Source organism: Podarcis liolepis, assembly GCF_965112155.1.
Source record: "Podarcis liolepis genome assembly, chromosome: 4".
NCBI lineage: Eukaryota > Metazoa > Chordata > Lepidosauria > Squamata > Lacertidae > Podarcis > Podarcis liolepis.
In genome coordinates, this window is record NC_139558.1 from 84,498,805 (window position 1) to 84,512,730 (window position 13,926).

Genomic DNA, 13,926 nt, shown 5'->3' on the forward strand with positions numbered 1-13,926 from the left:
GACTGAATGCCAAGGTAAGTTTGAGCAGGGATTTGTGACAGCCATTTTTTTTAAAAAAACTATAAAACATAATGAAACTTCCACAGTAGCCAGCCACTATACTTAGTCTTTATTGTCTTTGATTGAAGTTTAACCCACATTTTATAGTCCCTATGGTATAAAAAAAACCACTTGCACTGGAGGTATAGTAAAAAAAAAATTAGTTGTGTTTTTTTTAAAACAATGATAGACTGAGCTTTTTGGGGGGGGGGTCTGCGCTGCAATTCCATAAATAGTTGTAACAGCCATTTGACAGTTGAGCCTTAAGGCTTGACATCAGAGTCTACAGTTTCTGGATTAGTATCGCAGATGCACCGCCACCTCCATTACAGATTCCAGCAAGGCCATACTCTCCTTGCTTCAATGCATGAGCCATGTGAGCAACAATTCTTGCTCCAGACATCCTAAAACAGAAAAAGCACCCTAGTTAAGTTTTGAGTTGTATAGATTGGCAAAAAGGTTAGCGCTTGACCTTATAAATCAGCTTTTTCAGCCTGTGCCTTAGAATCAGCATAGTGCTAAATAATATCTAGCTGAAGCATAAGACAGTAGCACTAGAGGTAAGTCGTTTGTGACAGACCTGTCTCACACATGTGCTAATCTATGACAACCATGCACCACTGAGCATCCTGGAGGGTGAGTTAGGATGGAACTATGCCAAGAGGGAAGGGAGGCAAGAGATGTGGGAAAAGAGGACGTGGGAATGGAATCAATAGGGAAGAAGTATCCAAAATAAACTTTTCTATGGGTCTGTCTAATGCAGAACTGGCCAGTTTAGCAACAACTCTTCATTGTCTTAGGTCTTTCCCAGCCATCCTGTTCCCAAACTAGATGCACTGATCTGTGGTCCCAAGACTCGGAGACAACTTTTTCAGTTATCATGGTTAAAATTTTCCAAATCTATTGTGTCTACTGCATCAATTGATTAAGACACTACCAAACACAATAAACGTTAAGGAGAGTGTTGATGGTTTGAAGTTGGATTTTTTACAGGACTAATACTTCCTCTGCACCATTACATAATCTTATTTCCTAGTGGATTATGAAGCAGGGCACTTAGAATATTGCAAACTATTAATAATTTTAGTTTAAATAAGAGTAGGCATTTTTAAAAGTACCAAGAGCAAGCACTTACAATGCACCATGTCAAATGCTGTTTCAAGGGGCATTTACTTAAGTAAATTTACACATCAGAACTAGGAATGTGTTCTGCCTTCCTACATTTATAGCTTGTTACCAAAGCTATAATAACTACCGTTTTTCGCCCCATAGGGCGCACCGGCCCATAAGGCGCACCTAGTTTTTTGGGGGGGAAATAAAGGGGAAAAATTTATTTCCCCCCCAAGGTGCGAGGCTGGGTCGGGGGAAGCTCGGGCTGATCAGCCCCCAGAACAGGCTGCTCTCTGCAAGCCGTGGGAGCCCTCCCGCGGCTTGCGCAGAGCTACCCGAAGCCCCGGCACGACTGCTCAGCGCGCCGGGGCGTCGGGATAAGAAGCAGCTCTGCACAAGCCGGGGGAGCCCTCCCGCGGCTTGCGCAGAGCTACCCGAAGCCCTGGCGCGACTGCTCAGCGAGCCGGGGCGTCGGGATAAGAGGCAGCTCTGCGCAAGCCGGGGAAGCCCTCCCGCGGCTTGCGCAGAGCTACCGAAGCCCTGGCGCGACTGCTCAGCGAGCCGGGGCTTCGGGGTGCAGGCAGCTCTGCCCAAGCCGTGGGAGCCCGGGGGAATTCCTGCGGGCTCCCACAGCTTGTGGATAGTTTCCTGAAGCCTGGAGAGGGAGAGGGGTCGGTGCGCACCAACCCCTCTCGCTCTCCAGGCTTCAGCGAAAGCCTGCATTCGCCCCATAGGACGCACACTTTTCCCCTTCATTTTTGGAGGGGAAAAAGTGCGTCCTATAGGGCGAAAAATACGGTATTTGCCTTTGCTGTGGAAGGGAGGGTCAGATACAAATTTCTTCTTGTTGTGCAAACAAATGTATTACTTCACTTACCCAATTGGATGTCCCAAAGAGACAGCTCCTCCATGAATGTTCACCTTTTGTGGATCAACATCTAGCATTTTAATGTTGGCTAGGACAACGACACTGAATGCTTCATTAATTTCCCACATTTTAATATCTTCCTTTTTTAGACCTGTCTGATTAAGTATCTGGAAAAAGACAGAAACACATAGGTAAAAGGTAATTATCACCAACAGGGTCTGGAGGGTTCTTGCCCTTCTTTTTTAATGGAGATATAAAATGGGTCACTGGTACAATTGGGACTGTAGTTCAAGAGACATCCAACCATAAAGATAAACATTTCAACTGACTTGAAGCCACATGTCAGGTGAAAAAAAATTTAACAATTATCACTGCCTACAGCAGTCAGGATTCAAGCAAATACTTTCTCTAGGAAAAAATAAACCCAGTCCCTGAATTACGAAATCCATGTGTACCAGTTTCTGATCAAATCTAAGGTGTGAGATACTTGAGAATTCAATACTAACAAACTAATTAGTTCAGTGTTTCACAATGCTAAAATACCAGCATTAACCTAAGAGTGAAATGTAGATTTCAAGCAATAAAGCAACTGGAGTAACACCTATTTAATTGTCTACTGAGTGCTGCTGAGAAATGTCATCTAACATTTACGTTTTACTCAAATATATTTTGCTTTTCAGGTCCATTTTAAAAAACCACTTTGTTATCAGTAGGTAGTGAACACCAAAAAGGAAAATAAAAGTACAAAGGCCAACAGAAAAAAAAACCTAATGAGAAGATTCAGAGGCAAGTTGCATTATGGTTTTGGCAGAAGCTTTCTAAGAAACCTTCCATGTTTGATTGGCATTAAGTCTTATTATCCAATATTCTGAATACTTCTGAAGTATAAGTATTGCTGTTTGACGTACTGTGATAAATATGAGAGAGCCTGCTTTGAGGAAATTTTTAATTTGAAGGTAGGGGAATGCTATAAAATGATTACCTTAGGAACTGCATGTGCTGGTGCAATTGGAAAGTCAATAGGATCAACAGCAGCATCTGCAAAACCTGCAAAAGAGCAAATGTGAAGCAGAAGGGGGAAATGTAATTATTGGTATACATAGCAGCATTTAGAGTACCTGCAATAGATGCTTACAGCCTCTGGCAAAATTCTGGATATTATTGCTTTTAAAAGATGTAAGCATGGCAATGTTAGAGGAACAGCTGAGACATCCCAAAAGCCCCTGAATTCTCTCGAGTTTGGCAAATTGTCAAGCTATGACTGCACCATTCAGTTAAAAAGTCCTTTCAACCTAACCTGCTGATAAAAGACAAAGTAAAACAAAGTCGGGGATGCGGGTGGCGCTGTGGGTTAAACCACAGAGCCTAGGACTTGCCGATAGGAGGTTGGCAGTTCGAATCCCCGCGATGGGGTGAGCTCCCACTCCTCAGTCCCAGCTCCTGCCCACCTAGCAGTTTGGAAGCACATCAAAGTGCAAGTAGATAAATAGGTACCGCTCCAGCGGGAAGGTAAATGGTGTTTCTGTGCGCTGCTCTGCTTCGCCAGCTGCATGCCGGCTCCCTCGGCCAATAAAGTGAGATGAGCGCCGCAACCCCAGAGTCGGTCACGACTGGACCTAATGGTCAGGGGTCCCCTTACCTTACCTAAAACAAAGTCAGTCTAACCCATTATCTGTCAGGATCAAGCATTTCTCAACATTTCACTAGAAAGTCAAGAAGATTCTTACCTACTATTTTAGCCAATGGTTTAGCATTCAGCCTTTTGGCTGCTTCTGAAGTCATCAGTACTAATGCAGCTGCTCCATCATTCAATGTACTGGCATTGGCAGCAGTTACTGTTCCTGAAAGAGGCAGCAATGTGAATATAGTGCATTCCTCAGTAACATCCTAAATTCGAGCCTGTGTCAATCCATATTCAAAACACTGGCCACACAACATACAGCAATTCAAATTCAACAACGCTGGCATTATATCAAAACACACATCCATATAAACCATTTCACTGAAGGAAATGCAGGTATGTTTAAATAAAAAATGCAATCTGGCCAGCTTTTACTACATTAAAAACCAGGCATCACTTTTTCCGAGCTTACCGTTTTCTTTCTGAAAAACGGCCTTCAGTTTTGGAACTTTACTGAAATCAACACGCTTGTACTCCTCGTCTTCTTTAATCTCTGTGTCTGGTTTCCCTAAAATAAGACTTTATTTAGTTAAACAATTTCAGACTTCTTTGTGGTTGGACAGCTGGCACTCCCTAATTTCACAAGGAACAGCAGAACATGCAAAGGCTGCAGTTAAGCATGCTTCAAATCATTGTCTCATTGCTCCATCACTGCCCTAAGCCTCCTGTGAAAGGGAGGGAAGGCAGATAGGCTTCCCAGGAGGCCACAAAACCTTTTTTTTGGGGGGGGGAGGGGACACAGAAAGAAAACTCAAACCTCAGCTTGGAAGGTCAAAAAACACAAAAAGCTTAATATGGGAATACAGGTGTAAACAGAAATGGTCTCTATTTCAGCAAAAAGAAACAAAATATGTTCAGTCTTCATTTCATAGACAAGTTATGTTTGCCAGAATGCGTACATTTTATACCATTTCAGTACATAGTTTATCATAAAACAGAAGGTAGGGAGGTATTATATATGAAATTATACTACCTTTCTGAGAAATAGTAACTGGGACAATTTCATTTGCAAAAACGCCCGACTCCCAACCTTCCTTGCTTTTGGTGTAAGATTTTATGGCATAGGCATCTTGATCTTCCCGTGATATAGTAAACTTCTTTGCAGTATTCTCTGCGCAATTACCCTGGGGAGGCAGACAGGAAATCACTGAAAGACATTTTAAAAACTGGACAGGTTTGTGTAGATCAGCTGTGCTATCGCCAAAATCCCCACTTTTGAGTTTAATGGACTCGAATATGAATTAATAAATGTAAATCAACTGAAATGAAACTGCCCATTTCGTTTGTGACTCTGTTAGACATTGGGAACAAACAAAAAACCATGCAACTCACAAGCTTCTTGGTTTGTTTGCTGCCTGAAACAAGCTGTGATAGCTTTTCCAATGAAACAGCATGAAGCAAGGCCATTTGCAGTTTCTGAGTGTTAAGCAAAGGTCATGGGATAACTAGGGATGGGGGAGAAATTTGATTCTATTCACATTTAAAGGTGAACCTACCGTTGCACTAAATGGAACTTACTTCCAAGTAGGGCTGCAGCCTAAGTGACATAACTGTTCAGGGCTGCAGCCTTAGGAAACTGATCAAATCATTTTGCATGTACATGTGGGGATTCCTGTATCATCCTGTTTTCCCCCGACTTCTCACTCTGAATGCAAATGAAACACCAGAGCTGGACCAGGTCATCTCTTAATTTACTAAGACTGCCAGCCTGAAGACACCACAGTGCCAGTCGCACTAAATTCAACAGCATTGCAGATATCTTAGGCATAAGATTTTGGTATGTATTCACAATTTCTGAATCCCATTAGATTCAGTAGTGTCATCTCCAGACTATTGGTGGTTTGCAAAAGGGTATTCAACTGCTTACCGGGAAGTTTAGGTTTGCACAACTGAAGTGGATTAAATCTGCTTAAATCTTTTTTTTAAGAAAGAAATAGACCTGAATGAATTTATTATTTCGGTCACAGACTAGTTCCAGTCCACATACAATATCAAGGAAGTCATAAAACAGATAGGGATACATTGGAATTTGCAATTAGGCATAACACCTGCAATTAGACAATACAGTTATAGCAACAGTTAAAATATATATAAATTAAAACTTAGTCACTAAAATATAACCTACAGTTATCATTTAAGGCCTTAGGTTGTTCCCTAGGTTTTATGGCAATCGCACAAAATTTGGCTACCCTTAACGTGAACTCAGGATCCTTGTCCTCTACCAGGGATTTTAGACATTGAAGTTCAGGTTCATTTGGAGATTTTGGCATAGCAGGGGTAATAAATACCGAGCGTATTTCCCCATAGAAATGGCAGCATAACAAGGCATGAGATGGACTCAAGTAAGTTTGAAACAGGAATGAAGTCCCAATTTCCCAAGAGTTAGCTGCTCATGGCTCATACCTTACATTCAGCAACTGAACTGCGTAAGTAGACTTTTATATGTGTGTGATTTATACCACAAACACTCACAGAATGTTCAAAGCTGTTAACACTAGTTGTTATCAAATACTAATTTGGGGATGGGGTGGGTGGACTTGGAAAAAACCCTCTAGATTCCTCTCTGGGTCAAAGTTCTCGACCTTTCAGATGACCTTCACAAGATTGTAAACTCTGGCCAGAATCCTATGGTCTGTATGGACTAGATCAGCTTGTACAGTCAGTGTTTTATCCAGAATCTCCTAGCAACAGCTTCTAGCTGATCAAAAGCAGTTCACCTATTTGAGCTTTTTAAAGTTTTGCCCAAGTTGGTTGAGCAAAAATAAATTGGACGTTTCGGAGCCAATTCTGAGGAAAAAATGGCTTGTTAACACTGTAAGCATGGGCTGCCATACATCTGGATTTTCCAGGACATTTCGCCAGAAAATTCTATGAATGAAACCCTAATACTGTGCAATTGCAGACACAGTGTTTTCAGTTCCTTTCCTTTCTCAGTTGCAGATATCTTACAGATTAGGTGGAGACTATTATTTTTATTTTTTATTTTGCATATCCATAAGTTCAATATCCAGGGACAGATGGTGTTTAAACAAATAAAAGATCTCCTGGATTGGCCATTGCATTGGTGGCGGGGTGGGGTGGGGGTGGAGCTCTTATGTTCAGCTCCTGAACTCAACAAATGTAGGCTTTTGATCAGGAAAGTATCTGAACATCCTATTTGCCAAGAGAACTTTTAAAAACAACAACAGAACAACAAAAATAGGCTGCCACGAAACTTGCAAGACATTAAAAGCTGTATTTACCATGTGAATTTTGTTGTAAACATCTGTCAAGCCATCTTTTACAATCAAATCTTCAAGCTTTACTCCTCCATAAGGCGTTGCTCCTCTGACCATTGTGTAGGGTACATTAGACATGCTCTCCATTCCACCTGCTACCATCACGTCCTGTTTCAACAAATTATATACAGCTTTTTCCAACTTACAAGGAGGATGAAAACAAAATACTTAAAAGTGCAATACTATTGTCCCTGGGAGGGCCTAGGATACAGCAGATTTCCCCCTCTGTCAATAGAATCTCCATTCTCCCAGAACGCCCCCCCCCAAAAAAATAAGGGGGAATATGCCAGCCCCTTATTTTCCTGCCCACTATGACCTCTACAAGAAAAATAAAAACCCTGAAAAAGGTTCCTTCATCTTTCACTTTCTCTCCCACACCTTTGAATTGCTTGGCTCAGATCTAAATGAGTCTCCCATTAGGCAAAAAGTTGCAATGCAATTCGTCATACAATCAAAAGGGTACATACACAATTACAAACACTGGAACGGGAAACCTGTAGCCCTTCAAATATTGTTGGACTACAACTCCCATCATTCCTGACCACTGGCCATGCTGCCTGAGCTAATGGGAATTTTAGTCTGACATAATCTGGAGGGCCATAGAGTCTCCTTTCCTTTGAGGTTTTTTCATATATATACACAAGCAGTGTATAAATGTTATTAAATAAATAAATTAAATAATTTATAAAAATCCTCAGATAGTCACACAGTGTTATTAATCTTCCACCCACTGGTATTGCTAATCTGCATGTTGCATATCCTTTTGATGTCCCCCCCCCCAAAAGAAATTGTGTAGATTTAATATAAAATGTTAATAGTTTGGTTGGCCCCCGCCTGTATTGGGAGAGAATGCAAGAGTGTGCCTTCGGGGGTGAAGTCAAACTGTTGGAAAGTTGCAGGAAATAACATAGACAAGTCAGATACTGAAGCCGTACCAGCACAATAATCAAAGCAGTGTGGTTTGGTACAGTTGGCAAGAAATCTCTCTGATACACTTCCTTTTTAAAGGAAGAAGATCTTGCAAGAACAGAAGCTCTCGGAGGCACACACAAGGACTCCAGCAAATTTGCTCTTATAAACAGTTGCTATTGGTCTTTCTAAGAGATTATACATTTCCACGTATTTACAAGTCTTCTGAATATACTGACTCTCCTACCTGGCTCCCACATGCCAGACTCTGTGCTGCCAGCATAATAGATTTCATTCCAGAGGCACAAACTTTGTTGACAGTCGTGCAAGGAGTAGAAACTGGTAAACCTGAGCCAAATTAAGATAAAAATAAACTTCGAAGAATTGTCAGCCAGCTGCATATATGGAATATATCAAATTGCTTTAATCAATTAAAAAGGAACTCATGCCAAAGAATCCCACTGACTTTCCTGATACCATGTGTTTTTCAAACCAGTAGTGTCCTCTCATGCTAGTCTCAGTTCTATAAAGATGAAAGACCATTCCTGACATCTCCAGTAGTCCCTTCCATTCGTAACATTTTATCTTTGGGATTCAATCCTTTGACTTCACCACATCAGAAAACTAGCAACATGTTATTAGGCAACATATTACCTTGACGTGAAAGTACAGAAGGAGAAAAAGAGGAAAAGGTAACTCAAAAAATGTTCCAGTTCTGATTATGGCAGTTTGAAGAAAACAGAAGGCCGATTCAGATTAAAATTCAAACTCAGATTAATTTGTTGAGTATTATGTGAATCGTACTCCTCAGTTATTTACCTCTGTTTTATAATTTAGCAGTGAATCTTACTCATTGAGGGTTGTATCCAATGTCATCTCAGTGCTAGTGAAAAAGGCTTCACCTTCTCCCCCACCGTAGCTCCCTACACACCCTCAGAATCTACTCTAGAGGTTTGGGAGACCTACTGAAGCTGATTCAGGGAGCTCTGAAGGAGATGCGGGTGTGGGGAGAAGAAGTCCCACTGCATGAAAGGAAATCTACTCATGCATTGTTGGATTTACGACTTGTGCCCTTAGAAGTCATGAGCCATAAAACAGTTTTGGTACCTGCACCAAGGGTTGCTTGTCTTGCAGGAGCTTGTCCTTGTCCAGCCTGAATAACATTGCCCATGTAGACTTCTTTCACTTCTTGTGCAGGGATACCTAATGGCAAAAATCAGAGAAGGCATTTTCCAAGCATAAAGTGATAATATGCTCATAGAATGAGAGAGAAAAGAAACATCTGGGTAAGAATGAAATAGATGCTGAAGCTGCCACTTAACTTTTGTTTATGGACAAAACTGAGGAGCGAAGTTAAGTCCTTAAAAAGCTCATCTAGATTGCAGCTCTCGCTGCTTTAGCTCAGAACCTCTACGCAAAACCACTTGTAAAGTGGTGCAGAGCAGGTACTTCTTTGCAAGCTTAGCACAATGTTTGCTGTACAAATTTGGTCATCATTGCTTTAGTCCCTGGGTTATTCACTTGAATGCAAACGGCCAAAACTGAAAGTGGGACAGGTTTGCAATAAATCATCCTTGAACCATGTCAGAACTGAGAATAAACCAGGGGAGTGGGTACCAGAGTGATGACAATGGAGGACTAAGAATTGCTCAAAAGCAGACCGAGTGTGACATGGTTTAAAAAGGATGACATACTTTACAAATACACCTTGGGCACATGCATAATTGATTTCTTTAAAGAACAGCATGAATACTTAGTGGCTAACTTGTCCCAGCATAATAGCAAAGTGGCAATGGGTGATTACAACAAACACTAGCTGCTATTTAACCTGGATCAGAAGAGATGGTGAATATTTTCCAAACAATCCATCCCCATCCCACCCTGTTCCACAAAGCCTTCTGAACAGAGTCCAGACTTACCTGCTCTTTCAATTGCGCCTTTAATTGCAATGGAACCAAGTTTAGTGGCTGGCTGTGATGAAAGGGATCCTTGGAAAGAGCCAATGGGTGTCCGGACAGCACTTACAATTACTACTTCCTAACAAACAAAACCATTGCAACGATTATGACAGTTACCCACAGAAAGGTATATTCTCAAGTCTTAAGTTCTGTTTTAATTAGGAAGATTAGACTTAGCAGTTATCAAAGTAAGTGTATGCTCCAGAAACATCTGGTTATGCCTGTATGATGGGTTGTGTAGTGGTTAGAGTATCAGACTAGGACCTGGGAGACTAGTCCCCTTAACCATGAAACTTGATGGGTGAACTTGGGCCACAGTCGCTCAGCCTAACCTACTCCACAAGGTTATTGCAAGGATGAAACTGATGGAGAACCACCTTGAACTCATTGGAGGAAAGCTAGGATATAAATGTAAAAATAAATAAATAAGTAAGTTAATTGGTATGATAATATGTTGTTATATCTTAGCAAGAAGGCTGTACAACTGCTGATAATTAAAGGAAATAAGACATACAGATGGGAGAACTTCCTACTTATTATTTTTTTGCCAGGGAGTGAGTAGGTGGATCAGACAGCATGATAATATAAATAATATCATCTAGTGGCTGAAAAACATTGAGAGGGGGAAACAACATTGCAAGTTTTGTAACAACCCACGTAGGCCAAATTATAGGCAGTCTACTTAGACAATTTCAAAAGAGAACACAAGTTATTTGCAGCAGTGAGACAACAAAATTCTATGGCATCCTAGAATCTATTTATTATGGCACACACTTTGACAACAACTTTTTGGATAGGAACCCACTTTATCAGATGCATGCAGCAAGGTAACCTTTTCAAGTATGCACATAGATAGACATGTATCATTCTTAGGGCCAGACTAGATAGGATGCTGAATGCACTGCTTTTTAATTCCTAATTGAAGTGAGGAATGGTAGAGTGTTTTGTCAGGCTGTGGTGTGCAGCAAATCCGATTTAACCCTTAGCCTCTAGGCCAGAGCTTTCCAAACTATATGTGGAGACACGTTAGTGGGCTGCAGTGTGTAGGTGTGTCGCGCGAATGCTGGGAGGGGGTTGATTTAACCTCTGGATTGCTAGTAAAACTGAATTACTGTGTTGTGAAATGATGCATGTCTAAAAAGTGTGTCACCAACATGAAGTTCGGAAAACTCTGCCCTTGGCTGTGGTCCCAGTGAAAATTCTCCTCCCTTGGCCACTATCAGCCCCATCAGGAGAGCTTATATTGGTACCAATAGTTCCTCCTAAAACGAAAATGCATCTATGTGGGCAAGGCATCTTTTGTCAGGACCACTGCAGATGAGGACCGAGTTAGAAAACCCTGCACACCATAGTCCTGGCAAAAATCCCCCCTCCCCTAATATGTTTCATTTGCAATTTAAAACCAAATGCACATCAGGAAGTGATATGTTTGGCCTTACACCTACTCTGGCCCTTAATCCACTTAATATATCTCAACTCGCTGTTTGAAAGAACATGGTCTTGTAGAGCTGGGCAAAGTATGGTATTGCCATCGCAAGTACCTGAAGTCCTGTTACAATTGATACTTACATTTAAGCCACGTTGTGATGAGTAGCCTCTGCTTGCATAAGTTAACATCTGAAAAAAAGAGTTTATTTTTCAGTAAGTGCAAAAACATCTGGTTTAGTGATTCAAAAATATTGTGTTTTTCCATTTAACATATTTTAAACAAGCTACTTAATTACACTTGTTTGTTTTTCTTAATACTTTGAAGCTTTAGAATTATTCTTATTCTTATCAGCAGCAGCAGCAGCAGCATTTGCTACTCTTTGAAATACTTCCAGAAGTGAATAGGCAGAAAAGAGCAACAACAACTGTCATAACTTTGCAAAGAATTTTCAAGCAATATACCTTTACAAAAATCCTAATGCTTAAAATAACTGTCAGTTAAACAATATTGGAATATTGTACAATCCTATTGCAAAACAAGTCAGTGATGCTGAGCTATGTTATTTGGTAATTTACCCTTTTGATCCTATAACCTTTAGCCCACTGAGGTTAACAAACTCTAACGGACACACTGAGCAGTTTTTAATCTCTGTTTTAGCCTCTCTATTTAGATAACTTTTGCCACAGTAAGCAGTCGCACATAAAGATGAGGATCCAGGTTTATTGTTTTTAGCAGTTTGCATGTGCGCTCCAGAGGAGTGCTGTTTTAAAAGAGGCCATTGCTCCTTGATACAAACATAACTTATGAGTGATATTAGATGCATAAACACCATGAGACAACCGCCACAGTAGCAGATTTTGAGCATCATTGAGGACAGCAGAATGGAGGGGAGATTTTACCCAAAAAAGGCAAACTCCACCAGGAGGTTCTCCTGTAGATGACCCCTTACACAGGAGATCTTCTGATGGACCATACCTCCTCATGTTCATTTGCAGAAAGAGGAAAGCAGATCTGCTGATTGGCATTTCTGTCTCAAGCAACAAAGTATATTGGGCTGTCTCTGCTCCAGAGAGCTCCTTTACCTTTAAGAGGGGAACCACAGAGCAAGAATTAGGCCCTGCCTACAGATACAGTAGCATGTAAGTTGCAGGTCTAGCTTCATATTATTGGGGGTGCTGGGCAGGCTGTCTTCCGTGGGCCTCCCATCTCCAGCACCTGTGGCCACTTGAGTCCCCAGACATTAGCTTCTGCCTTCCACAAGGGAACTTGCAGAGTCTGCTTTTGCAAGGACTGGAGTTGTTGTTGTTGTTTAGTCGTATAGTCGTGTCCGATTCTTCATGACCCCATGGACCAGAACACGCCAGGCATTCCTGTCTTTCACTGCCTCCCGCAGTTTGGTCAAACTCGTGCTGGTAGCTTTGAGAACACTATCCAACCATCTCGTCCTCTGTCGTCACCTTCTCCTTGTGCCCTCCATCTTTCCCAATATTGGGGTCTTTTCCAGGGAGTCTTCTCTTCTCATGATGTGGCCAAAGTATTGTAGCCTCAGCTTCAGGACTGGAAGTGGGCCCTGGCAAATGTCCATGACCCTAGGTGCCAATGCCACCACAGAATAAAACCCTATTTTTTATTTTTTTATTTAAAATGCAACAGTTAACAACATTAAAGATTTAAAGCAGGCAGTCACAGGGGAAGTGGACGGGAAGTGATGTGACCTTGCAGCAACTTGATCCACACTACACTCTGCGTTTGTTAGAATTCAAAGGTAGCAAGAGTTTGGGAGTACAGTAGTACCTTGGGTTAAGTACTTAATTCGTTACGGAGGTCCGTACTTAACCTCAAACTGTTCTTAACCTGAAGCACCACTTTAGTTAATGGGGCCTCCTGCTGCTGCCGCGCCGCCAGAGCACAATTTCTGTTCTCATCCTGAAGCAAAGTTCTTAACCCGAGGTACTATTTCTGGGTTAGTGGAGTCTGTAACCTGAAGCGTTTGTAACCTGAAGCATGTGTAACCCGAGGTACCACTGTATACCACTTAAGTATAGGAGAACACAATCACGTTTGGAAAATTATGCACAGAGAGACATCCTTAAAAAACATTTTTTTGAAAAAAGGGCAGCAAAACTCGGGGGAGGCCATAAGATCAACGTTTCTCAGGAAGGATTTATTAGGAGAGAAAAAATACAGGAGAGCGCTCGAACACGGGGTTCCTCGGCTCATCCAGACAAGCAAGACTCTGCCTCCTCAGGTGGGCTCGTCCTGGCGCATGCGCGCAGGCCCGGCCTAAGTGGCACGCGGCGCTGACGCAGGGAAGGGCGAAAGGAGGCGGGGCTGGCCGCTTAGCCCGCTGCGCCTCAGGGGGGCTCAGCCGTCCCTGAGGGGAAGCGCGGAGGACGAAGGAAGGCGGCCGGGTCGTCCGTCAGGGGAAAGCGGGACCTCCATAACCAAACCCGCCCCCGGCCTGGCCTAGTTTTCCCCCTCCTCACCCGAAGCGTCTTCGGCACCTGCCGCCCGCCCAACATCTTCGTTCTCACGCCGGCCTCCGCAGCACCAGCAGCCGCCCTCAGAACCCCTTCAGCTGCCTCAGCAACGGACCTCCGAGGCAGCGCAAGAGCCGCCACCGTCACCTTCAGAAGGGCACGCCCACCCCTTGA

At 42.4% G+C, this 13,926-nt stretch overlaps 1 protein-coding gene across 1 annotated transcript; it reads right to left on the reverse strand.

The window, feature by feature from the left end:
• Positions 1 to 88: 88 nt before the first annotated feature.
• Positions 89 to 13,926, reverse strand: ACAT1 (acetyl-CoA acetyltransferase 1). Its single transcript, XM_083499821.1, has 12 exons — positions 13,759 to 13,926; positions 11,413 to 11,460; positions 9,805 to 9,922; positions 8,993 to 9,088; positions 8,133 to 8,233; positions 6,941 to 7,084; positions 4,672 to 4,822; positions 4,111 to 4,206; positions 3,745 to 3,858; positions 3,000 to 3,064; positions 2,027 to 2,184; positions 89 to 443 (listed from the first exon to the last, which is right to left on the reverse strand). Exons 1-12 carry the CDS (start codon positions 13,792 to 13,794, stop codon positions 323 to 325), a joined length of 1,248 nt encoding a protein of 415 aa, XP_083355947.1. The 5' UTR covers positions 13,795 to 13,926; the 3' UTR covers positions 89 to 322.

What these genes read in the sequence shown, in the direction of transcription:
- ACAT1 (XM_083499821.1), bottom strand. Translation starts at nt 13,794, where the DNA reads ATGTTGGGCGGGCGGCAGGTGCCGAAGACGCTTCGG. An exon ending in AGGTGCCGAAGACGCTTCGG is followed by an intron (nt 11,461 to 13,758) that starts GTGAGGAGGGGG and finishes TCTTTTTTTCAG; the next exon opens with ATGTTAACTTATGCAAGCAG. An exon ending in TTTACAACAAAATTCACATG is followed by an intron (nt 4,823 to 6,940) that starts GTAAATACAGCT and finishes CTGCCTCCCCAG; the next exon opens with GGTAATTGCGCAGAGAATAC.